We start from the raw sequence: 26,249 nt of genomic DNA, 5'->3' as shown, positions 1-26,249 counted from the left end.
TCTCTTCCCTCCCCTGTCTCATAACTCTATCCTGTCCTCTCTCTTCTCTCCCCTCTCTCATAACTCTATCCTGTCCTCTCTCTTCCCTCCCCTCTCTCATAACTCTATCCTGTCCTCTCTCTTCCCTCCCCTCTCTCATAACTATATCCTGTCCTCTCTCTTCCCTCCCCTCTCTCATAACTCTATACTCCCCTGTCTCATAACTCTATCCTGTCCTCTCTCTTCCCTCCCCTGTCTCATAACTCTATCCTGTACTCTCTCTTCCCTCCCCTGTCTCATAACTCTATCCTGCCCTCTCTCTTCTCTCCCCTCTCTCATGACTCTATCCTGTCCTCTCTCTTCCCTCCCCTGTCTCATAACTCTATCCTGTCCTCTCTCTTCCCTCCCCTCTCTCATAACTCTATCCTGTCCTCTCTCTTCCCTCCCCTCTCTCATAACTCTATCCTGTCCTCTCTCTTCTCTCCCCTCTCTCATAACTCTATCCTGTCCTCTCTCTTCTCTCCCCTCTCTCATAACTCTATCCTGTCCTCTCTCTTCCCTCCCCTCTCTCATAACTCTATCCTGCCCTCTCTCTTCTCTCCCCTCTCTCATAACTCTATCCTGTCCTCTCTCTTCTCTCCCCTCTCTCATAACTCTATCCTGTCATCTCTCTTCCCTCCCCTGTCTCATAACTCTATCCTGTCCTCTCTCTTCCCTCCCCTGTCTCATAACTCCATCCTGTCCTCTCTCTTCTCTCCCCTGTCTCATAACTCTATCCTGTCCTCTCTCTTCTCTCATAACTCTATCCTGTCCTCTCTCTTCCCTCCCCTCTCTCATAACTCTATCCTGTCCTCTCTCTTCTCTCCCCTGTCTCATAACTCTATCCTGTCCTCTCTCTTCTCTCCCCTCTCTCATAACTCTATACTCCCCTGTCTCATAACTCTATCCTGTCCTCTCTCTTCCCTCCCCTGTCTCATAACTCTATCCTGTCCTCTCTCTTCCCTCCCCTGTCTCATAACTCTATACTCCCCTGTCTCATAACTCTATCCTGTCCTCTCTCTTCTCTCCGCTCTCTCATAACTCTATCCTGTCCTCTCTCTTCTCTCCCCTGTCTCATAACTCTATCCTGTCCTCTCTCTTCCCTCCCCTCTCTCATAACTCTATCCTGTCCTCTCTCTTCCCTCCCCTCTCTCATAACTCTATCCTGTCCTCTCTCTTCCCTCCCCTCTCTCATAACTCTATCCTGTCCTCTCTCTTCCCTCCCCTGTCTCATAACTCTATCCTGTCCTCTCTCTTCTCTCCCCTCTCTCATAACTCTATACTCCCCTGTCTCATAACTCTATCCTGTCCTCTCTCTTCTCTCCCCTGTCTCATAACTCTATCCTGTCCTCTCTCTTCTCTCCCCTCTCTCATAACTCTATCCTGTCCTCTCTCTTCCCTCCCCTCTCTCATAACTCTATCCTGTCCTCTCTCTTCCCTCCCCTCTCTCATAACTCTATCCTGTCCTCTCTCTTCCCTCCCCTCTCTCATAACTCTATTCTGTCCTCTCTCTTCTCTCCCCTCTCTCATAACTCTATCCTGTCCTCTCTCTTCCCTCCCCTGTCTCATAACTCTATCCTGTCCTCTCTCTTCTCTCCCCTCTCTCATAACTCTATCCTGTCCTCTCTCTTCTCTCCCCTCTCTCATAACTCTATCCTGTCCTCTCTCTTCCCTCCCCTGTCTCATAACTCTATCCTGTCCTCTCTCTTCTCTCCCCTCTCTCATAACTCTATCCTGTCCTCTCTCTTCTCTCCCCTCTCTCATAACTCTATCCTGTCCTCTCTCTTCCCTCCCCTGTCTCATAACTCTATCCTGTCCTCTCTCTTCCCTCCCCTCTCTCATAACTCTATCCTGTCCTCTCTCTTCTCTCCCCTCTCTCATAACTCTATACTCCCCTGTCTCATAACTCTATCCTGTCCTCTCTCTTCCCTCCCCTCTCTCATAACTCTATACTCCCCTGTCTCATAACTCTATCCTGTCCTCTCTCTTCCCTCCCCTGTCTCATAACTCTATCCTGTCCTCTCTCTTCTCTCCCCTCTCTCATAACTCTATACTCCCCTGTCTCATAACTCTATCCTGTCCTCTCTCTTCCCTCCCCTCTCTCATAACTCTATCCTGTCCTCTCTCTTCCCTCCCCTCTCTCATAACTCTATTCTGTCCTCACTCTTCTCTCCCCTCTCTCATAACTCTATCCTGTCCTCTCTCTTCTCTCCCCTGTCTCATAACTCTATCCTGTCCTCTCTCTTCCCTCCCCTGTCTCATAACTCTATCCTGTCCTCTCTCTTCTCTCCCCTGTCTCATAACTCTATCCTGTCCTCTCTCTTCTCTCCCCTCTCTCATAACTCTATCCTGTCCTCTCTCTTCTCTCCCCTCTCTCATAACTCTATACTCCCCTGTCTCATAACTCTATCCTGTCCTCTCTCTTCCCTCCCCTCTCTCATAACTCTATCCTGTCCTCTCTCTTCTCTCCCCTCTCTCATAACTCTATACTCCCCTGTCTCATAACTCTATCCTGTCCTCTCTCTTCCCTCCCCTGTCTCATAACTCTATCCTGTCCTCTCTCTTCCCTCCCCTGTCTCATAACTCTATCCTGTCCTCTCTCTTCCCTCCCCTCTCTCATAACTCTATCCTGTCCTCTCTCTTCCCTCCCCTCTCTCATAACTCTATCCTGTCCTCTCTCTTCCCTCCCCTGTCTCATAACTCTATCCTGTCCTCTCTCTTCCCTCCCCTCTCTCATAACTCTATCCTGTCCTCTCTCTTCCCTCCCCTCTCTCATAACTCTATCCTGTCCTCTCTCTTCCCTCCCCTCTCTCATAACTCTATCCTGTCCTCTCTCTTCTCTCCCCTCTCTCATAACTCTATCCTGTCCTCTCTCTTCTCTCCCCTGTCTCATAACTCTATCCTGTCCTCTCTCTTCTCTCCCCTGTCTCATAACTCTATCCTGTCCTCTCTCTTCTCTCCCCTCTCTCATAACTCTATCCTGTCCTCTCTCTTCTCTCCCCTGTCTCATAACTCTATCCTGTCCTCTCTCTTCTCTCCCCTCTCTCATAACTCTATCCTGCCCTCTCTCTTCCCTCCCCTGTCTCATAACTCTATCCTGTCCTCTCTCTTCCCTCCCCTCTCTCATAACTCTATCCTGTCCTCTCTCTTCTCTCCCCTCTCTCATAACTCTATCCTGCCCTCTCTCTTCCCTCCCCTGTCTCATAACTCTATCCTGCCCTCTCTCTTCTCTCCCCTCTCTCATAACTCTATACTCCCCTGTCTCATAACTCTATCCTGTCCTCTCTCTTCCCTCCCCTCTCTCATAACTCTATCCTGTCCTCTCTCTTCTCTCCCCTCTCTCATAACTCTATCATGTCCTCTCTCTTCTCTCCCCTCTCTCATAACTCTATCCTGTCCTCTCTCTTCTCTCCCCTGTCTCATAACTCTATCCTGTCCTCTCTCTTCTCTCCCCTCTCTCATAACTCTATCCTGTCCTCTCTCTTCCCTCCCCTGTCTCATAACTCTATCCTGTCCTCTCTCTTCTCTCCCCTGTCTCATAACTCTATCCTGTCCTCTCTCTTCTCTCCCCTCTCTCATAACTCTATCCTGTCCTCTCTCTTCTCTCCCCTCTCTCATAACTCTATACTCCCCTGTCTCATAACTCTATCCTGTCCTCTCTCTTCCCTCCCCTCTCTCATAACTCTATCCTGTCCTCTCTCTTCTCTCCCCTCTCTCATAACTCTATACTCCCCTGTCTCATAACTCTATCCTGTCCTCTCTCTTCCCTCCCCTGTCTCATAACTCTATCCTGTCCTCTCTCTTCCCTCCCCTGTCTCATAACTCTATCCTGTCCTCTCTCTTCCCTCCCCTCTCTCATAACTCTATCCTGTCCTCTCTCTTCCCTCCCCTCTCTCATAACTCTATCCTGTCCTCTCTCTTCCCTCCCCTGTCTCATAACTCTATCCTGTCCTCTCTCTTCCCTCCCCTCTCTCATAACTCTATCCTGTCCTCTCTCTTCCCTCCCCTCTCTCATAACTCTATCCTGTCCTCTCTCTTCTCTCCCCTCTCTCATAACTCTATCCTGTCCTCTCTCTTCCCTTCCCTCTCTCATAACTCTATCCTGTCCTCTCTCTTCCCTCCCCTCTCTCATAACTCTATCCTGTCCTCTCTCTTCCCTCCCCTCTCTCATAACTCTATCCTGTCCTCTCTCTTCCCTCCCCTCTCTCATAACTCTATCCTGTCCTCTCTCTTCCCTCCCCTCTCTCATAACTCTATACTCCCCTGTCTCATAACTCTATCCTGTCCTCTCTCTTCTCTCCCCTCTCTCATAACTCTATCCTGTCCTCTCTCTTCTCTCCCCTCTCTCATAACTCTATCCTGTCCTCTCTCTTCCCTCCCCTCTCTCATAACTCTATCCTGTCCTCTCTCTTCCCTCCCCTCTCTCATAACTCTATCCTGTCCTCTCTCTTCTCTCCCCTCTCTCATAACTCTATCATGTCCTCTCTCTTCTCTCCCCTCTCTCATAACTCTATCCTGTCCTCTCTCTTCCCTCCCCTCTCTCATAACTCTATCCTGTCCTCTCTCTTCTCTCCCCTCTCTCATAACTCTATCCTGTCCTCTCTCTTCTCTCCCCTGTCTCATAACTCTATCCTGTCCTCTCTCTTCTCTCCCCTGTCTCATAACTCTATCCTGTCCTCTCTCTTCTCTCCCCTCTCTCATAACTCTATCCTGTCCTCTCTCTTCTCTCCCCTGTCTCATAACTCTATCCTGTCCTCTCTCTTCTCTCCCCTCTCTCATAACTCTATCCTGCCCTCTCTCTTCCCTCCCCTGTCTCATAACTCTATCCTGTCCTCTCTCTTCCCTCCCCTCTCTCATAACTCTATCCTGTCCTCTCTCTTCTCTCCCCTCTCTCATAACTCTATCCTGCCCTCTCTCTTCCCTCCCCTGTCTCATAACTCTATCCTGTCCTCTCTCTTCCCTCCCCTCTCTCATAACTCTATCCTGTCCTCTCTCTTCCCTCCCCTCTCTCATAACTCTATCCTGTCCTCTCTCTTCCCTCCCCTCTCTCATAACTCTATCCTGTCCTCTCTCCTCCCTCCCCTGTCTCATAACTCTATCCTGTCCTCTCTCTTCCCTCCCCTCTCTCATAACTCTATCCTGTCCTCTCTCTTCCCTCCCCTGTCTCATAACTCTATCCTGTCCTCTCTCTTCTCTCCCCTGTCTCATAACTCTATCCTGTCCTCTCTCTTCCCTCCCCTCTCTCATAACTCTATCCTGTCCTCTCTCTTCTCTCCCCTGTCTCATAACTCTATCCTATCCTCTCTCTTCCCTCCCCTGTCTCATAACTCTATCCTGTCCTCTCTCTTCTCTCCCATCTCTCATAACTCTATCCTGTCCTCTCTCTCCCCTCTCTCATAACTCTATCCTGTCCTCTCTCTTCCCCCCTCTCTCATAACTCTATCCTGTCCTCTCTCTTCTCTCATCCCTCTCTCATAACTCTATCCTCCCCTCTCTCTTCTCTCCCCTCTCTCATAACTCGATCATATCCTCTCTCTTCCCTCCTCTCTCTCATGCCTCTCTCATAACTATATTCTTCCTCCCCTCTCTCTTCCTCCCCTCTCTCTTCGCGCCCCTCTCTCTTTCTCCCCTCTCTCATCCTCCCCTCTCTCTTTCTCCCCTCTCTCTTTCTCCCCTCTCTCTTCCTCCACTCTCTCTTTCTCCCCTCTCTCATCCTCCCCTCTCTCTTCTCTCATAACTCACTTTCTTCACTCTCTATCCTTTCCCCTCTCTCTTCCCTCTCTTCCCTTTCTTCCCTTTCCTCTCTCTCCTCTCTCTCCTCTTCCTCTCCATTGCTCTGTTGTCCCTGTGACTGGGCTGCAGTCCTCAGAGTCTGTAGAGACGCACAGTCTCTTCTCGTGGTCTTCATGTTCACAGTGATCACAGTGCAGACCATCCCCAGCAGAACACAGCCCAGCAATGACGAGAACACTGCATAGAAAGTGGAATCGACAACAAAGGGATCTCTCTCAACGTAAATCAGATGGGTCTGTCCTCCAGTGAGACGTTAGAGAGCACCAAAGAGGAGTGAGAACAAGACACATTCATTCAGCCCTCCATTTCCTCAAATCATATCTGCGTTGGCAGACATACAGTATGTTTTGTGTGTCCATGATAACATAGTCCACCAGAGCGCTCTGTCTGTACCATACAACCTCAGCAGGCTGAGTGAGATCAGCATTACAGCAGAGAGCAGCTTCTCTTCCCTCTGGGCAGAACTCTGTCTGTACCATACAACCTCAGCAGGCTGAGTGAGATCAGCGTTACAGCAGAGAGCAGCTTCCCTTCCCTCTGGGCAGAACTCTGTCTGTACCATACAACCTCAGCAGGCTGAGTGAGATCAGCGTTACAGCAGAGAGCAGCTTCTCTTCCCTCTGGGCAGAACTCTGTCTGTACCATACAACCTCAGCAGGCTGAGTGAGATCAGCATTACAGCAGAGAGCAGCTTCTCTTCCCTCTGGGCAGAACTCTGTCTGTACCATACAACCTCAGCAGGCTGAGTGAGATCAGCGTTACAGCAGAGAGCAGCTTCCCTTCCCTCTGGGCAGAACTCTGTCTGTACCATACAACCTCAGCAGGCTGAGTGAGATCAGCGTTACAGCAGAGAGCAGCTTCTCTTCCCTCTGGGCAGAACTCTGTCTGTACCATACAACCTCAGCAGGCTGAGTGAGATCAGCGTTACAGCAGAGAGCAGCTTCTCTTCCCTCTGGGCAGAACTCTGTCTGTACCATACAACCTCAGCAGGCTGAGTGAGATCAGCATTACAGCAGAGAGCAGCATCTCCTCTCTCTGGGCAGAACTCTGTCTGTACCATACAACCTCAGCAGGCTGAGTGAGATCAGCGTTACAGCAGAGAGCAGCTTCTCTTCCCTCTGGGCAGAACTCTGTCTGTACCATACAACCTCAGCAGGCTGAGTGAGATCAGCGTTACAGCAGAGAGCAGCTTCTCTTCCCTCTGGGCAGAACTCTGTCTGTACCATACAACCTCAGCAGGCTGAGTGAGATCAGCGTTACAGCAGAGAGCAGCTTCTCTTCCCTCTGGGCAGAACTCTGTCTGTACCATACAACCTCAGCAGGCTGAGTGAGATCAGCGTTACAGCAGAGAGCAGCTTCCCTTCCCTCTGGGCAGAACTCTGTCTGTACCATACAACCTCAGCAGGCTGAGTGAGATCAGCGTTACAGCAGAGAGCAGCTTCTCTTCCCTCTGGGCAGAAGTCTGTCTGTACCATACAACCTCAGCAGGCTGAGTGAGATCAGCGTTACAGCAGAGAGCAGCTTCTCTTCCCTCTGGGCAGAACTCTGTCTGTACCATACAACCTCAGCAGGCTGAGTGAGATCAGCATTACAGCAGAGAGCAGCTTCTCTTCCCTCTGGGCAGAACTCTGTCTGTACCATACAACCTCAGCAGGCTGAGTGAGATCAGCGTTAAATCTGAGAGCAGCTTCTCTTCCCTCTGGGCAGAACTCTGTCTGTACCATACAACCTCAGCAGGCTGAGTGAGATCAGCGTTACAGCAGAGAGCAGCTTCCCTTCTCTCTGGGCAGAACTCTGTCTGTACCATACAACCTCAGCAGGCTGAGTGAGATCAGCGTTACAGCAGAGAGCAGCTTCTCTTCCCTCTGGGCAGAACTCTGTCTGTACCATACAACCTCAGCAGGCTGAGTGAGATCAGCGTTACAGCAGAGAGCAGCTTCCCTTCTCTCTGGGCAGAACTCTGTCTGTACCATACAACCTCAGCAGGCTGAGTGAGATCAGCGTTACAGCAGAGAGCAGCTTCTCTTCTCTCTGGGCAGAACTCTGTCTGTACCATACAACCTCAGCAGGCTGAGTGAGATCAGCGTTACAGCAGAGAGCAGCTTCTCTTCTCTCTGGGCAGAACTCTGTCTGTACCATACAACCTCAGCAGGCTGAGTGAGATCAGCGTTACAGCAGAGAGCAGCTTCTCTTCCCTCTGGGCAGAACTCTGTCTGTAACATACAACCTCAGCAGGCTGAGTGAGATCAGCGTTACAGCAGAGAGCAGCTTCTCTTCCCTCTGGGCAGAAGTCTGTCTGTACCATACAACCTCAGCAGGCTGAGTGAGATCAGCGTTACAGCAGAGAGCAGCTTCTCCTCCCTCTGGGCAGAACTCTGTCTGTACCATACAACCTCAGCAGGCTGAGTGAGTCAGCGTTACAGCAGAGAGCAGCTTCTCTTCCCTCTGGGCAGAACTCTGTCTGTACCATACAACCTCAACAGGCTGAGTGAGATCAGCGTTACAGCCGAGAGCAGCTTCTCTTCCCTCTGGGCAGAACTCTGTCTGTACCATACAACCTCAGCAGGCTGAGTGAGATCAGCGTTACAGCAGAGAGCAGCTTCCCTTCCCTCTGGGCAGAACTCTGTCTGTACCATACAACCTCAGCAGGCTGAGTGAGATCAGCGTTACAGCAGAGAGCAGCTTCTCTTCCCTCTGGGCAGAACTCTGTCTGTACCATACAACCTCAGCAGGCTGAGTGAGATCAGCGTTACAGCAGAGAGCAGCTTCTCTTCCCTCTGGGCAGAACTCTGTCTGTACCATACAACCTCAGCAGGCTGAGTGAGATCAGCGTTACAGCAGAGAGCAGCTTCCCTTCCCTCTGGGCAGAACTCTGTCTGTACCATACAACCTCGGCAGGCTGAGTGAGATCAGCGTTACAGCAGAGAGCAGCTTCTCCTCCCTCTGGGCAGAACTCTGTCTGTACCATACAACCTCGGCAGGCTGAGTGAGATCAGCGTTACAGCAGAGAGCAGCTTCTCTTCCCTCTGGGCAGAACTCTGTCTGTACCATACAACCTCAGCAGGCTGAGTGAGATCAGCGTTACAGCAGAGAGCAGCTTCCCTTCCCTCTGGGCAGAACTCTGTCTGTACCATACAACCTCAGCAGGCTGAGTGAGATCAGCGTTACAGCAGAGAGCAGCTTCTCTTCCCTCTGGGCAGAACTCTGTCTGTACCATACAACCTCAGCAGGCTGAGTGAGATCAGCGTTAAATCTGAGAGCAGCTTCTCTTCCCTCTGGGCAGAACTCTGTCTGTACCATACAACCTCAGCAGGCTGAGTGAGATCAGCGTTACAGCAGACAGCAGCTTCTCTTCCCTCTGGGCAGAACTCTGTCTGTACCATACAACCTCAGCAGGCTGAGTGAGATCAGCGTTACAGCAGAGAGCAGCTTCTCTTCCCTCTGGGCAGAACTCTGTCTGTACCATACAACCTCAGCAGGCTGAGTGAGATCAGCGTTAAAGTAGAGAGCAGCTTCTCTTCCCTCTGGGCAGAACTCTGTCTGTACCATACAACCTCAGCAGGCTGAGTGAGATCAGCGTTACAGCAGAGAGCAGCTTCCCTTCCCTCTGGGCAGAACTCTGTCTGTACCATACAACCTCAGCAGGCTGAGTGAGATCAGCGTTACAGCAGAGAGCAGCTTCTCTTCCCTCTGGGCAGAACTCTGTCTGTACCATACAACCTCAGCAGGCTGAGTGAGATCAGCGTTACAGCAGAGAGCAGCTTCTCTTCTCTCTGGGCAGAACTCTGTCTGTACCATACAACCTCAGCAGGCTGAGTGAGATCAGCGTTACAGCAGAGAGCAGCTTCCCTTCCCTCTGGGCAGAACTCTGTCTGTACCATACAACCTCAGCAGGCTGAGTGAGATCAGCGTTACAGCAGAGAGCAGCTTCTCTTCTCTCTGGGCAGAACTCTGTCTGTACCATACAACCTCAGCAGGCTGAGTGAGATCAGCGTTACAGCAGAGAGCAGCTTCCCTTCCCTCTGGGCAGAACTCTGTCTGTACCATACAACCTCAGCAGGCTGAGTGAGATCAGCGTTACAGCAGAGAGCAGCTTCTCTTCCCTCTGGGCAGAAGTCTGTCTGTACCATACAACCTCAGCAGGCTGAGTGAGATCAGCGTTACAGCAGAGAGCAGCTTCTCCTCCCTCTGGGCAGAACTCTGTCTGTACCATACAACCTCAGCAGGCTGAGTGAGATCAGCGTTACAGCAGAGAGCAGCTTCTCTTCCCTCTGGGCAGAACTCTGTCTGTACCATACAACCTCAGCAGGCTGAGTGAGATCATCGTTACAGCAGAGAGCAGCTTCTCCTCCCTCTGGGCAGAACTCTGTCTGTACCATACAACCTCAGCAGGCTGAGTGAGATCAGCGTTACAGCAGAGAGCAGCTTCTCTTCCCTCTGGGCAGAACTCTGTCTGTACCATACAACCTCAGCAGGCTGAGTGAGATCAGCGTTACAGCAGAGAGCAGCTTCTCTTCCCTCTGGGCAGAACTCTGTCTGTACCATACAACCTCAGCAGGCTGAGTGAGATCAGCGTTACAGCAGAGAGCAGCTTCTCTTCCCTCTGGCCAGAACTCTGTGTGGGACTCGGACTTGCAGCACACCAGCTGATCACAGCATTGAAGAATCCTGAAACCCCTAAACCATCTACAGGAGCCTGTGTGGGTCAGCATCAGTGATGGGATGACCAGGGTGTAATTCCCTGACACTCTACCATCCACCATGTACATTTGTTTCATTCATACATTGCCTCAGGCCTCACTTCCATCAACTCCCAGTAAACACATTGCTGGGGCTCCAGTACCATTAAAACAAAAGATATCTTGTCCTCAGTGGTAACGTTGGTGATACGTAGAGTGGAGCTGTTCTCAACCATTTGCCATCTCATTTCGTCCTCCAAGAAAGGTGCTAGGGAACTAATGTTGTCCCAGATGTTCAAATATAACCACCGCACGGTCACATTGTCACCACCCCTTGCCGTGCCACACAACAGGTCTACTGTCTCTCCTAACTGGATAAATGGCACAACTGGCTTCTTGCCTGTAGTTCTGCAAACGGTGAGGTCTATGTTCTTCTGTTTGGACCCTGTGCCATTTGTCCTGCACTCCACCTTGTAACGCCCAGAGTCTGACTGAGTGAGGTTGTTGATCTGGAGATAAGAATTGTTCCTCAGATTCACATATAGCTTTTAGACGATCCCATAAGTCTGCATCCAGGGTGGAATTCTCAGGTGAAGGGTTAGAGGTATTCACAGCAGCAGACTCTCTTCAGCTGAGGATCTGGTGATCAACCAGTAGTCTTCACTCACAGGAGTCGTGGAAAAGGAGGATTCCTCACCTTGTTCTTTCACTTCATAGGCATCAACGGCCAGTAGAATGCTAAGCTTTGTGACTGAAGCCATTCTGCTGCAAAATGTCTGTTCAATAGTTGTAACACACTCAGTCGGTGCTTCTGTGGTAAGATGTGACAAGCCAATAGCTTCATATGTTATCTTTCCCCTGGATGCTGCAGTGCTAGAGACCTCACGGAGTTGAGCTCCATATCGACTCATCTTCTTTCCTGTGAATCTGTATACAGATTCACAGATGAATGTATACAGATGAATCGTTGATAAATGGACATTTCAGAGCAGAGTGTGCTGAGTTGTTAGATCAGGAACTAAATGCCTATTGGAGGAGGGAGAAGTGAATTAGATTGTGTTAGATTGTCACTGATTGAAAATGCTGATGGTGACAGAAACACACCAGGGATGTATAGCCTCAGTTTGTGTAGGTGGGTTTGAATCTGTGTCCCAAATGGCACCCTATTCCCTATAGGCCCTGGTCAAACGTAGTGGACTACATAGGGAATAGGGTGCCATTAGGGACGCAGACCGGGTGTGGGTGTCATATTGCATAACTGTCAACTGGAAATGTGTTTAATAATGATGATTTCATCATCTTATTACTGACACTAACCTGTCCGAGGCCATCTCCTGCACTCTCTCTCTTCTTGTCTAAAGATTTCAAATCAGTTCACAAAATACTATATCTGTGAACAAAACTGAAATATGTGAAATAAGCATGTATGCACATGGTGAGCTACACATGGTGATGAGTAACCTTGGCAACACCTGAAGAATAATTTTAGTAGATTGACATCATTCCTATGATGTCAGTCACAGGTGGTCTGGTGAACTACACATGGTGATGAGTAACCTTGACAACACCTGAAGAATCATGTTAGCAGATTGACATCATTCCTATGATGTCAGTCACACACAACACCACTCACATAGTTGAGTACTAAAAACCCATCTCCATCCAGGCATTCATTCGCCTCATTTATTCCAATAGAGTGAGACAGTGCATCTTTTATTACAGTAGTAGTGGGGTGGGTAACCTTTGTGATGTGCATCAGCTAGGGATGCTTTGGGGTCAGAACAGTAGAACAGTCATTGAGTTGGAGACAGTAAGAGTTGGGTCATAAAACAATACTGTACAACATGCTGCAATCAGAAAGATTTCCTGTCTACAAATACAGCTGAGAGAGACAGCATGATAAAGGTACAGAGCAGGAGCCTGGTGCACTGCACTGTACAGTACAAGTACGGACTGATACGCTGTCTGTCGTGACGGCTGTTAAGACCACTGGACATGCAAATTGTGGCGGAATTTCAGATGCAGGAAGTGCGACATCCACACGTTTATGGTCTCTTGGTGCTCCACTTTTCTGTTTCTCAAAGGAAGGGTTTTAGGGGTGGACGAGTCAGAGGACAGTCTTAGCCGTGGGTTGTGACGGAGATCCCGGCCGGTCGGAACTTCATCTCAGTGAAGGGAATGGACGAGTCTTTGCCCTGCCAGTCTATCCACACCACACCCTATAACACAGCACAAGCAGTTGAGTTACGTTCATTTAGTAGATTAAGTTGAGTTGACAAAACTTCAATTCAGTTACATTAGTTGATAGGAGTTGATAGCAGATGACAAACCTTCAAATAAGAAGTATGTTCAAGTCATAGAGATAGATAAAGGACTCTAGTGCCTAAAAGCCCGTTTTAGCATGGGCATCGTCATTGAGAAATTTCACCATTTTGAAGTAGTCAACTGGGTGGGACTTTCTGTGGGCTAATGAAGGATCACATAATTCCATCTGAGGGATAAGCCAATGAATTACATATGAGCAAACATTCCATAACTACAGGTGGCAGTAATTCACAAACCTTGGCTTTATACCTGTTCAAATAACACACTCCATGTGGCAGTATGCACCTTTTCAGTTTGTTTACCAACTCATATAAGTAGTAGGATTTTTTTTTAAACTAATTCAAAATTAAGATGGCCTTAATGGTGCTGCCCGTGTGCTCACAGATGCCATAATTGGACAGATACAAAGAAGGGTCCTCTATCATTCTCTATGGATCAAGTTGAAACACTGGAGATGTGGTGCAGTGTTTATAGCATATCAACATTGGGGTGCTGTCTTGGAATAGCAAAGACCAGGAAAGGTACTGGAATCAAAATGTCAAAGCAACGACAAAAGCACTTAGTGGGATGATACTGATACTAGTCGTACCTGGTTGTTGCTGCTGGTGCCATAGAGACCGTTGAGGTTGGTCTTGTAGCAGTTTTTGTACCACCAGCCGCCCATGTAGGCCCTGGCACAGTGGATGCCCAGGGGGTGGGGCTCCTTGTCTCTGGTGGAGAATGGGCGCCCGTTGTGATACCTCATGGAGTCACCTTATAGACATGATGGGGAAGAAAGAAATAAGTACAATTCAGGATTTGTAGAGTGAGGGACCAATCCCACCCCAACTTCAGTAAAATGTTAACTTTAGTGAAATTATGTGCATGGGGTTGACCTCGTATTGAATATTTGTTTGTGAGCTATTTGAGTTTTGGTTCCTCAACCTTAAGCACCTACTTTGCTAGGCTCTGTCCTCACATTCTATCTTGGCTAGTGTACATTCTGCTCTGCTCGGCTCTGTCCTCACATTCTATCTTGGCTAGTGTACATTCTGCTCTGCTCTGCTCTGTCCTCACATTCTATCTTGGCTAGTGTACATTCTGCTCTGCTCGCTCTGTCCTCACATTCTATTTTGGCTAGTGTACATTCTGCTCTGCTCTGCTCTGTCCTCACATTCTATCTTGGCTAGTGTACATTCTGCTCTGCTCTGCTCTGTCCTCACATTCTATCTTGGCTAGTGTACATTCTGCTCTGCTGGGCTCTGTCCTCACATTCTATCTTGGCTAGTGTACATTCTGCTCTGCTCGCTCTGTCCTCACATTCTATTTTGGCTAGTGTACATTCTGCTCTGCTGGGCTCTGTCCTCACATTCTATCTTGGCTAGTGTACATTCTGCTCTGCTGGGCTCTGTCCTCACATTCTATATTGGCTAGTGTACATTCTGCTCTGCTAGGCTCTGTCCTCACATTCTATCTTGGCTAGTGTACATTCTGCTCTGCTAGGCTCTGTCCTCACATTCTATCTTGGCTAGTGTACATTCTGCTTTGCTAGGCTCTGTCCTCACATTCTATCTTGGCTAGTGTACATTCTGCTCTGCTGGGCTCTGTCCTCACATTCTATCTTGGCTAGTGTACATTCTGCTCTGCTAGGCTCTGTCCTCACATTCTATCTTGGCTAGTGTACATTCTGCTCTGCTGGGCTCTGTCCTCACATTCTATCTTGGCTAGTGTACATTCTGCTCTGCTGGGCTCTGTCCTCACATTCTATCTTGGCTAGTGTACATTCTGCTCTGCTGGGCTCGGTCCTCACATTCTATCTTGGCTAGTGTACATTCTGCTCTGTTGGGCTCTGTCCTCACATTCTATCTTGGCTAGTGTACATTCTGCTTTGCTGGGCTCTGTCCTCACATTCTATCTTGGCTAGTGTACATTCTGCTCGGCTCTGTCCTCACATTCTATCTTGGCTAGTGTACATTCTGCTCTGCTGGGCTCTGTCCTCACATTCTATCTTGGCTAGTGTACATTCTGCTCTGTTGGGCTCTGTCCTCACATTCTATCTTGGCTAGTGTACATTCTGCTCTGCTGGGCTCTGTCCTCACATTCTATCTTGGCTAGTGTACATTCTGCTCTGCTGGGCTCTGTCCTCACATTCTATATTGGCTAGTGTACATTCTGCTCTGCTAGGCTCTGTCCTCACATTCTATCTTGGCTAGTGTACATTCTGCTCTGCTAGGCTCTGTCCTCACATTCTATCTTGGCTAGTGTACATTCTGCTCTGCTAGGCTCTGTCCTCACATTCTATCTTGGCTAGTGTACATTCTGCTCTGCTAGGCTCTGTCCTCACATTCTATCTTGGCTAGTGTACATTCTGCTCTGCTAGGCTCTGTCCTCACATTCTATCTTGGCTAGTGTACATTCTGCTCTGCTGGGCTCTGTCCTCACATTCTATATTGGCTAGTGTACATTCTGCTCTGCTGGGCTCTGTCCTCACATTCTATCTTGGCTAGTGTACATTCTGCTCTGCTAGGCTCTGTCCTCACATTCTATCTTGGCTAGTGTACATTCTGCTCTGCTAGGCTCTGTCCTCACATTCTATCTTGGCTAGTGTACATTCTGCTCTGCTGGGCTCTGTCCTCACATTCTATCTTGGCGAATGTATATCTTGTATTCCTTTCTCCTCTGTGTTCCGTTCTCCTTCCATCCCTCCCCTTTTACCTGCAGTGCCGGTGTATCCAGACACCTCGATGGCGTAGTGTTTGTCCTCTGAGTCGATGGTGAAGCTGGAGTAATGGGCGTAGGCCGTATCGTTGCCTGAACGCAGGTCCACTCTCAGGCTCACTGGGCCCATGCTGGTCAGGTTGTGAAGCAGCTCATTACCTGGATGGATGAGAGATAGAGAGAGAGACGATTAGGACATCATTTAAAACATATACTATGTACTCTATGTTCAAGCTTTGGTAGTAGCCTCCCTGTTGATGCAGTTAGCATGGTTGGGGTCAATTCCATTTCAATGGTGAGGGTGCGTAAAGAATTTGGATATGCCGTCATTGTTTTAGCATGACTCACAGAGTTTTTAAACTACGAAGCACGACATGGCTCAATGTGCCAGTAAATCAGCACAATTTACTTTTTCGTTTATTTTTTTTCAAATTTTCACCATCTTGGAGATTTACTGAAGCTAATGAAGATTCCAAACAAGAATAATGGAAACCACTGTATAATAGGACGAACTTTGCAAATTAGGTATTTGTGGTAAGTACATGGGGGCCGCCATCTTTATGCATGTCCTCTATTCAGTCAATTCAAGAAGTTGACTGAAATTCCTATTTAAAAATGTTCTCATAGAGAAGGATTAAAGAAAATTGGAAAATTAATTTCTGTTTACTTCCTGAATTTACTGAAATGATAATAGAAATGACCCCATCTCTGAACTACAGTTTCCTGTTTGTCCTCTTCTGAGGACTTTGAGTGGATCAGTAGCATTGAGCCAAACCTTACCGAGCCAGAACTCCTCGCTGAGGTTTCCAAAGCCATTAGTGTAGTCACTCCAGGTTCTGAAGAAATCTGTCTTCCCGTTCATTCTCCTCTGGAACACCTACAGTATGCAACACATTCACAAAGCTGATATTGGAAACAGACAGACTCACCATAGAAAATAAATATGCATAGATGTCCCACATTTATAGCCATTCTACCATTCCCCCACGTACTATGTCCAACAAAATGCAGCTATTCAAAAGGAAATGTGATTGTCAACCTTTGGAATCAGATGGCTGATGATTCAATCCCATTCAAACCCATGAGAGAGAGAGAAGCCTGTATGTTACCGTCCAGCCGCCTCCCTCAGTCTCCATGTCACAGTAGACTCTGACTGCCTTCCCTTCCTTGCCCTCTGGGTATAGATCCACCTCTCCTGACTGGAGCGCTCCGTTCAGCAGCTCCTGGGAACACTCCGTGGGGAACGGGAAGCGCAGTTTTCCTGAGCCGAGGGGGTACAATTACTATAAGATTACTATACAATTACTATAAGATTACTATACAATTACTATACAATTACTATAAGATTACTATGCAATTACTATACGATTACTATATAATTACTATACGATTACTATACAATTACTATACGATTAATATACAATTACTATAAAATTACTATATATTTACTATACGATTACTATACAATTACTATAACATTACTATACAATTACTATAAGATTACTATACAATTATTATAACATTACTATAACATTACTATACAATTACTATAAGATTACTATACAATTACTATACAATTACTATACGATTACTATACAATTACTATAAGATTACTATTCAATTACTAAACGATTACTATAACATTACTATACCATTACTATATTCTCTTATAAAAGATAAGTAACCCTGCTCCCTTGAGTTGATGAAATGGAGAGACTCATATGCAAAGTACATTTTTGAAATTCACTGCTGGTCTGTAACACCTACCTGTGATAAAGTCAGTGGTGACAATAGATGTGTACTGCCCCTCTCTCTCTCCCTGTACCAGCACTGTGTACTTAGACATAGAGAACAGTCCAGTCAGCTTGTACTCTGTCACCGTGGAGTCCAGAATCACCTCCTGGGGAGATAGAGGACCAGAGAAACAGATGAATGAAACTGTTTTACCTCATGCACTGTTGTTTCACCTCATATAGTCCGTCCCAAAGGGCACCCTATTTCCTATATAGTGCACTACTTTTGACTATGGGCCCTGGTTAAAACTAGTACACTATAGGAATATGGTCATTTGGGACGCAACATTGTATACAGTTGCAGGATCTTCATTTGATAGTATTTATTTATTTATTTTGGTATTTGAGGTTTAAAAAGTCTTCTGAAGCTTGTAATTTCCACTTAGAAATTTCAGACTTGATTTTCCCTTAAGAAAAAATGTATCAGCCCTTATAAAAATGTCCATTTCTTATAATAAACATAATTCAACGTTTCTGTTGCGGTAGGATTATTTTCCTGTTGTAGCAAACTGGCTCAAATGAAGATCCTACATCTGTAGCATTGGTATACAATATAGTAGCAGTATAGTTGTGGTATTAAGTTCATACGAATGTATCATGTGAGGAATAAAGCTCACCTTGACCTCCTCTCCTGCCGTCTGATAGGTCACTCTGTATCTGCTGAACGCAACACTGGGGGATTTCCATGATACAACAGCAGAACGAGCGCCCACCTCCCCGGCCTTTACAGCTGAAGGACAAACCATCACACATACAGGTACTTTCTGGTTCTTTTCCCTAAGCAGCAGGACCTCAGAAATACCAACGTGTCGGGAATAGAGGTCGTTTGGAGCACTGAAATGTTTGTAACTTTGACCGGTCAGTCGGTAACTCTGAGCTTCAAATCTTTGAGGTTCTACACTGTAGTTACATGTGATGTTGTGCATGTCAGTGTGTTTCCCCCCTGTGTACTCACCACTGGCAGTTGTGAAGGTGGTAGTGATGGCTGTGCTCTGCAGACTGTCTTTCTGGCTCAGGGCTTTGACTGTGTACAGGGTGGCTCTCTGCAGCCCTCTCAGCTGCTGCTCTACTGAGTTACCAGACACCATCACTGTCACTGTTACATTAGGAGCTGTGGGAGAGACGAGGGACGAGGGACAGGAAATGCAGCTTAGGCTGAATCACATCTTGGAACGTGAGTAGAACAGTATACAATGTACAGGTGTAGTTATACTAGCTATGGTACATAGTATATACTACATGAGGTTGGTGGCACCTTAATTGGGAAGGACAGGCTCGTGGTAATGACTGGAGCAGTTCCTATGTGTGTGATGCCATTCCCTTTGCTCCGTTCCAGCCACTGTTATGAGTCGTCCTCCCCTCTGCAGCCTCCACTGGTCTACAGTGCCTTCTGAAAGTATTCAGAACCCTTGACTTTTTCCACATATAGTTACGTTACAGCCTTATTATAAAATTGATTCAATAGTTTTTTCCCTAATCAATCTACACATAATACCCCATAATGACAAAACAAAAATATTTATATATTTTTTTGCTAATTTATATATATATTAAAAAATCAAAAAATCTATATATATATATCACATTTACATAAGTATTCAGACCCTTTACTCAGTACTTTGTTGAAGCAACTTGGGTCTGACGCTACAAGCTTGGGTCTGACGCTACAAGCTTGGGTCTGACGCTACAAGCTTGGCACACTTGTTTTTGGGGAGTTTCTGTCAGGTTTGATTGGGAACGTTTCTGCACAGCTATGTTCAGGTCTCTCCAGAGATGTTCGATCGGGTTCAAGTCCAGGCTCTGGCTGGGCCACTCAAGGACATTCAGAGACTTGTCCTGAAGCCAATCCTGAATTGTTTTGGCTGTGTGCTTAGGGTTGTTGTCCTGTTGGAAGGTGAACCTTCACCCCAGTCTGAGGTCCTGAGCGCTCTGGAGCAGGTTTTCATCAAGGTTCTCTCTGTACTTTGCTCCGTTAATCTTTTCCTTGATCCTGACTAGTCTCCCAGTCCCTGCCGCTGAAAACAACCCCATAGCATGATGCTGCCACCAACATGCTTCACCGTAGGGATGGTGCCAGGTTTCCTCCAGATGTGACACTTGTCATTCAGGCCAAAGAGTTAAATCTTGGTTTCATCAGACCAGAGAATCTTGTTTCTCATGGTCTGAGAGTCTTTAGGTGCCTTTTGGCAAACTCCAAGCGGGCTGTCATGTGCCTTTTACTGAGGAGTGGCTTCCGTCTGGCCACTCTACCATAAAGGCCTGATTGGTGGAGTGCTGCAGAGATGCTTGTCCTTCTGGAAGGTTCTCCCATCTCCACAGAGGAACTCTGGAGCTCTGTCAGAGTGACCATCGGGTTCTTGGTCACAACCCTGACCAAGGCTCTTTTCCCCCGATTGCTCAGTTTGGTCAGGTGGCCAGCTCTAGGAAGAGTCTTGGTGATTCCAAATTCTTAATTTAAGAGTGATGGAGGCCACTGTGTTCTTGGGGATCTTCAATGCTGCAGACAGTTTTTGGTACCCTTCCCCAGATCTGTGCCTCGACACAATCCTGTCTCGGAACTCTATGGACAATTCCTTTGACCTCATGGCTTGGTGTTTGCTCTGACATGCACTGTCAACTTTGGGACCTTAGACAGGTGTGTGCCTTTCCAAATCATGTCCAACCAATTGAATTTACCACAGGTGAACTCATATCAAGTTGTTTTAGTCTTTATTTAACTATGATGATCAATGGAAATAGGATTCACCTGATTCAATTTCGATTCTCATAGCAAAAAATTCTAAAAACCTGTTTTCACTTAGTCATTATGTAGTATTGTGTGTAGATTGCTGAGGATTTTTTATTTATTTAATCCATTTTAGAATATGGCTGTAACGTAACAAAATGTGGGAAAAGTCAAGGGGTCTGAATACTTTCTGAAGGAACTGTATACCTATAGTTATACTACTGTATGTATGTTCACCGTATCTTTTCATCAGGAAATGATACCACACTCACTTTTTGCAGACTCATAACTGATGATGAAGCGGTCTACTTGGCCCATGGCGGGGGTCCATTGCAGCACTGCCTTGGTATCTGTTACGTTAATTGCTTGGAGAACAGTTGGAGGGGCAGGTACTGCAGTCCAAAGACAATGTGTTTTACATGGTGAATTTAGCTAAATAACAATTATTGTTATGCCTTTATGTCATGTTTTAAAACACATTGTTGCCATATTGCAGGGCAAGACAACTGAAACTGTGGGTAAAAATAAGGCAAATACACTCTGGATGGTTCTGCACGTCCAAAGCAGAATGCATGATGTACTGTAATGGTGAGTTGCTACAGCACATTAGATCTAGGTAAGTATAGTGATCACCTGTGGTCATGATGGCAATGAGGGGATCACTCTCTCTCTTCCCCATGGTGGACATCACACTGACCTCGTACGTGGCCCCTGAGGACAGCTTGGACAGAGACACCTGGGACTGCAGGGAATCCACAGACACGGAACCACTCTCTCCTGTCAGGATGACAGACACAGAACCACTCTCTCCTGTCAGGATGACAGACACAGAACCACTCTCTCCTGTCAGGATGACAGACACAGAACCACTCTCTCCTGTCATGATGACAGACACAGAACCACTCTCTCCTGTCAGGATGACAGACACGGAACCACTCTCTCCTGTCAGGATGACAGACACAGAACCACTCTCTCCTGTCAGGATGACAGACACAGAACCACTCTCTCCTGTCATGATGACAGACACAGAACCACTCTCTCCTGTCAGGATGACAGACACGGAACCACTCTCTCCTGTCAGGATGACAGACACAGAACCACTCTCTCCTGTCAGGATGACAGACACAGAACCACTCTCTCCTGTCAGGATGACAGACACGGAACCACTCTCTCCTGTCATGATGACAGACACAGAACCACTCTCTCCTGTCAGGATGACAGACACAGAGCCAATCTCTCCTGTCAGGATGACAGACACAGAACCACTCTCTCCTGTCATGATGACAGACACAGAACCACTCTCTCCTGTCAGGATGACAGACACAGAACCACTCTCTCCTGTCATGATGACAGACATACTGTAGACAGAACCACTCTCTCCTGTCATGATTACAGACATAATGTAGACACAGAACCACTCTCTCCTGTCAGGATGACAGACACAGAGCCACTCTCTCCTGTCAGGATGACAGACACAGAACCACTCTCTCCTGTCAGGATGACAGACACAGAACCACTCTCTCCTGTCATGATGACAGACAGACACAGAACCACTCTCTCCTGTCATGATGACAGACATACTGTAGACAGAACCACTCTCTCCTGTCATGATGACAGATATAATGTAGACACAGAACCACTCTCTCCTGTCATGATGACAGATATAATGTAGACACAGAACCACTCTCTCCTGTCATGATGACAGACAGACACAGAACCACTCTCTCCTGTCATGATGACAGACACAGAACCACTCTCTCCTGTCAGGATGACAGACACAGAGCCACTCTCTCCTGTCAGGATGACAGACACAGAACCACTCTCTCCTGTCATGATGACATACACAGAACCACTCTCTCCTGTCATGATGACAGACATACTGTAGACACAGAACCACTCTCTCCTGTCATGATGACAGACATACTGTAGACACAGAACCACTCTCTCCTGTCTTGATGACAGACAGACACAGAACCACTCTCTCCTGTCATGATTACAGACATACTGTAGACACAGAACCACTCTCTCCTGTCATGATGACAGACATACTGTAGACACAGAACCACTCTCTCCTGTCATGATGACAGACACATAACCACTCTCTCCTGTCATGATGACAGACATACTGTAGACACAGAACCACTCTCTCCTGTCATGATGACAGACATACTGTAGACACAGAACCACTCTCTCCTGTCATGATGACAGACATACTGTAGACACAGAACCACTCTCTCCTGTCATGATGACAGACATACTGTAGACACAGAACCACTCTCTCCTGTCATGATGACAGATATAATGTAGACACAGAACCACTCTCTCCTGTCATGATGACAGACATAATGTAGACACAGAACCACTCTCTCCTGTCATGATGACAGACATACTGTAGACACAGAACCACTCTCTCCTGTCATGATGACAGATATAATGTAGACACAGAACCACTCTCTCCTGTCATGATGACAGACATAATGTAGACACAGAACCACTCTCTCCTGTCATGATGACAGATATAATGTAGACACAGAACCACTCTCTCCTGTCATGATGACAGACAGACACAGGACCACTCTCTCCTGTCATGATGACAGACACAGAACCACTCTCTCTTGTCAGGATGACAGACACAGAGCCACTCTCTCCTGTCAGGATGTCAGACACAGAACCACTCTCTCCTGTCATGATGACAGACACAGAACCACTCTCTCCTGTCAGGATGACAGACACAGAACCACTCTCTCCTGTCATGATGACAGACATACTGTAGACAGAACCACTCTCTCCTGTCATGATGACAGACATACTGTAGACACAGAACCACTCTCTCCTGTCATGATGACAGACGTACTGTAGACAGAACCACTCTCTCCTGTCATGATGACAGACATACTGTAGACAGAACCACTCTCTCCTGTCATGATGACAGACATACTGTAGACACAGAACCACTCTCTCCTGTCATGATGACAGACATAATGTAGACACAGAACCACTCTCTCCTGTCATGATGACAGACATACTGTAGACACAGAACCACTCTCTCCTGTCATGATGACAGACATACTGTAGACACAGAACCACTCTCTCCTGTCATGATGACAGACATACTGTAGACACAGAACCACTCTCTCCTGTCATGATGACAGACAGACACAGAACCACTCTCTCCTGTCATGATGACAGATATAATGTAGACACAGAACCACTCTCTCCTGTCATGATGACAGACATAATGTAGACACAGAACCACTCTCTCCTGTCATGATGACAGATATAATGTAGACACAGAACCACTCTCTCCTGTCATGATGACAGACATAATGTAGACACAGAACCACTCTCTCCTGTCATGATGACAGACATACTGTAGACACAGAACCACTCTCTCCTGTCATGACAGACAGCAACACACTGGTCCTCAGGGGAAAACAAATGGCACCCTATTCCCTATTTGTCAAATGTAGTGCATCATAAAGGGAATCGGTGCCATTTGGGACACCGGCCATGATTGACACTTAAACAGTGTCAGTGTTTGGGGATGACGAAGGTATTCTGACTGAACAGCTCATCTGTCATTCATTAATGGAGCACATAAGAATGCTACAAAAGTTGTGTCTTCCACTTCAATGATTCTGGTTAAGCCCTTGTGCTGACAAAAGGGGTGCGAATAAACTCTTTTTCAAGTCTTCAAAGTTTCATTACCTTGTCACTTATAGTAGTGTTTCCCAAACCTGGCCCTGCCACCCCCCCCCCCCCCCGGGGGCACATTTATTTTCTTGCCCTAGCACTACACAGCGGATTCAAATACTCAACTCATTATCAAGGAGGGGCCCTAAGACCGAGTTTTGGAAACCCCGACTTAGAGGTAGATAACATGATAAAAGTTACAGTAACAGTAACTTACCCGTGACTGAGTGAGAGTATGTGATTTTGAAGCCGGAGATTTTGTTCTTTGGGTTGGACCAGGACACAGAAAGAGAGGCTTCTGTCACGTTACTAAACACCAGCTCGGTGGGTGGCTCAGGCCCTGCATGGGGAAGAAAATGAGTGAGGAAGAGGAGAGGTCAGAAGAGGATCTTTAAAGGAACCTCATATTCATTGTCTCCAGCAGCACACCAGTGTCAACATATGCGAAAACAGGGCGTTTCTATATTCTGTGTGTTAAAAAGATGAGATGAAAGGTCCTATAAGCTGCTTCTCTGTGACATCACAGGGTTGGATTAAAAGTAATACAAATGTGATTTTCTAAAGGAGTTTCTAGCCAGAAGGAGGGTATTTCTTTGCTCCCCAGGTCACAGTAAATGTCATAGTGTTTAAAACGGATACCTTTTGATCATTTTTTTTACTTTATATTTTTTTCTACAAAACGTGGAAATGCACCGTTTTCAAGTAGACACTGATATTGTTCTGGAGATAACGAACATGAGGTTGAAAAGTGGTGGAATTGCCCTTCAAGTGTGAAGGAAAAAGTTAAAAAGTCACTAAAGTCCCAGTAAATTTGAAGTATAGAAAATATAGATACAATGGGATATTCTGTTTCGAGACAAGTGATGATTTAGTGCAGCCACAGTTTAAATGAAAGAGAGACATGCAGGCTATCCAATACATGAACAAGCACATTGAATGAAAATATACATTACTATAGGAGTTATTCATAAAAAGTTATGGTCAGATATTATGAATAAGTCTCTATGTGGGTTTGGTTCTCCTAATTACCTGTCATGGTGGTTACTCTGTGAATCTTGGAGCGGGATCCGGGAGTGGTGCCAAATATGTGCAGGGAGTATCGGGTCTGAGGTCGCAGGTTACTGAACTCCACAGAGCGAACGCTGCCGGGGAGAACAACGGACACCCTCTTTGTGTGAGCTTTACCTCTGGAGCTACCGGGAGCTTTAGTGGGGAAAGCCACGGTTCCATTAGGGCTCTGTTTTCGCATCTCAATGGTGGTGTTGACGACTGTGGCTACTCTGTCCTCTGCCCCGAGAGCAGCTTCCTCCTCCGCCTCTTCCTCCTCATCTTCCTCGCCCTCTGCCCTGTGCTCTCTTCTGGACACAGTGAAGTTCTTAAACATGGCGGTCGGGGCCGACCATGTGAGGGTGAAGCCGTACGTGGTGATGTTCTGAACCTTCACAGAGCCAAGTCCGCTGCCCACTCCTGTTCCTGCTTTCTTGGTGGTGTTTTTGGAAGACTGGATAGTTGTTGTCTTGTTGCTGAGGACTTTGACTTCAGAGGTGGTCTCCACAGTGGTCATGTTCACAACATACTGACTCTTCCGTGGGACTGGCTTCCCTTTGCCTGACCCTGTCTTCACAGTAGTTTTAGATGTGCCTGAGGAGATGTCTGCCTCTGTCTTAATGTCCTTTGTAAGGGTGATCTTGCCCGTCCCAGCCTTAGTGCTATCAAAAGCCAATGACACCTTTGTAACGTTCATAGTCCCCTGAACTAATTTCACCTTTTTGACTGTTTTCTTTCCAGATGTTAGAGTCACATTCTTCTCAGCCAACGTCGACTGCTCCAGAGTCTCTTTTCCTGACCGGGTTTTGTTCACAAACATCTTCACAGTGCTTTGGGTGACATTGGCTTGAGGTTGGTCTCGGAGGTTGTCAGCTTCAGCAATGACTGTAGCTGCAGATTCCTCATTTACTGTTACTTTCAACTTCAGGTCAGGTTTAGACTGCTTCTTTATAACTGTCGTTTTGCCTTTGCTCTCTTGCTTTCTTCCTCCATGGTGTTTCAACAGAACCTGTCCGACGGTTGGTCGGCCCAGTCCAATCTTGGTAGCATTGGAATGGGTGGAGGGTTTACTTTTGGTTTTAGTGACAGTAACCCCTTGTTTGGCTTGTGTCTTGGTGAGGCCTGCTTTTACACTTGTGGTCACTTTTGTTTTGCTTTTGATGTCACCATCCTCTTTGGGGGCTGTAGGTTTCTTTTGCTCTGTTTTCTTCTGGAAGAGGATTTGGTCTGCCTTGGTCTTCTTCCCCTGCAGACTCTCCGTGATAGCATTGCTCTCAGGTGATACCTTCAACGCCACCGTCTCCACCGTTATCTGGATTTTGTCTTTGGTACCTTCTGGAGATGAGAGAAAAAGATATGTGCTCCAATAACCACACTAGCATACAAGTTAGAATGAAGGAATGTATATTGGGCGTGCATTCTACGTGGTGTGCTTGTGTGTGGCGACTGGAAGTTAACCTTAGATTATGAGGTGCTATT

The 26,249-nt window shown here is 47.0% G+C and overlaps 1 protein-coding gene across 6 annotated transcripts in view; it reads right to left on the bottom strand.

Annotated features, from left to right (window-relative positions):
• Nucleotides 1-12,145: 12,145 nt before the first annotated feature.
• The window catches only part of LOC129856896 (tenascin-R-like), a 28,778-nt gene continuing 14,674 nt past the window's right edge, over nt 12,146-26,249 (bottom strand). For all 6 annotated transcript variants that reach the window (XM_055924651.1, XM_055924650.1, XM_055924654.1 and 3 more), the window contains 12 exons: nt 24,753-26,105; nt 23,941-24,063; nt 20,664-20,807; nt 20,303-20,422; nt 18,261-18,416; nt 17,923-18,035; nt 17,280-17,412; nt 16,622-16,773; nt 16,293-16,389; nt 15,510-15,671; nt 13,405-13,568; nt 12,146-12,709 (listed from right to left, as the gene is read on the bottom strand). In XM_055924651.1, the coding sequence (XP_055780626.1) occupies nt 12,611-12,709; nt 13,405-13,568; nt 15,510-15,671; nt 16,293-16,389; nt 16,622-16,773; nt 17,280-17,412; nt 17,923-18,035; nt 18,261-18,416; nt 20,303-20,422; nt 20,664-20,807; nt 23,941-24,063; nt 24,753-26,105 (2,816 nt within the window). In that variant the 3' untranslated portion in view covers nt 12,146-12,610. The remainder of the gene's footprint in view (nt 12,710-13,404; nt 13,569-15,509; nt 15,672-16,292; nt 16,390-16,621; nt 16,774-17,279; nt 17,413-17,922; nt 18,036-18,260; nt 18,417-20,302; nt 20,423-20,663; nt 20,808-23,940; nt 24,064-24,752; nt 26,106-26,249) is intronic.

Source organism: Salvelinus fontinalis, chromosome 6 (genome assembly GCF_029448725.1).
Source record: "Salvelinus fontinalis isolate EN_2023a chromosome 6, ASM2944872v1, whole genome shotgun sequence".
Classification (NCBI taxonomy): Eukaryota; Metazoa; Chordata; class Actinopteri; order Salmoniformes; family Salmonidae; genus Salvelinus; species Salvelinus fontinalis.
The sequence above is the reverse complement of the archived record's forward strand: the minus strand, read 5'-3'. Positions and strand labels throughout refer to the sequence as shown.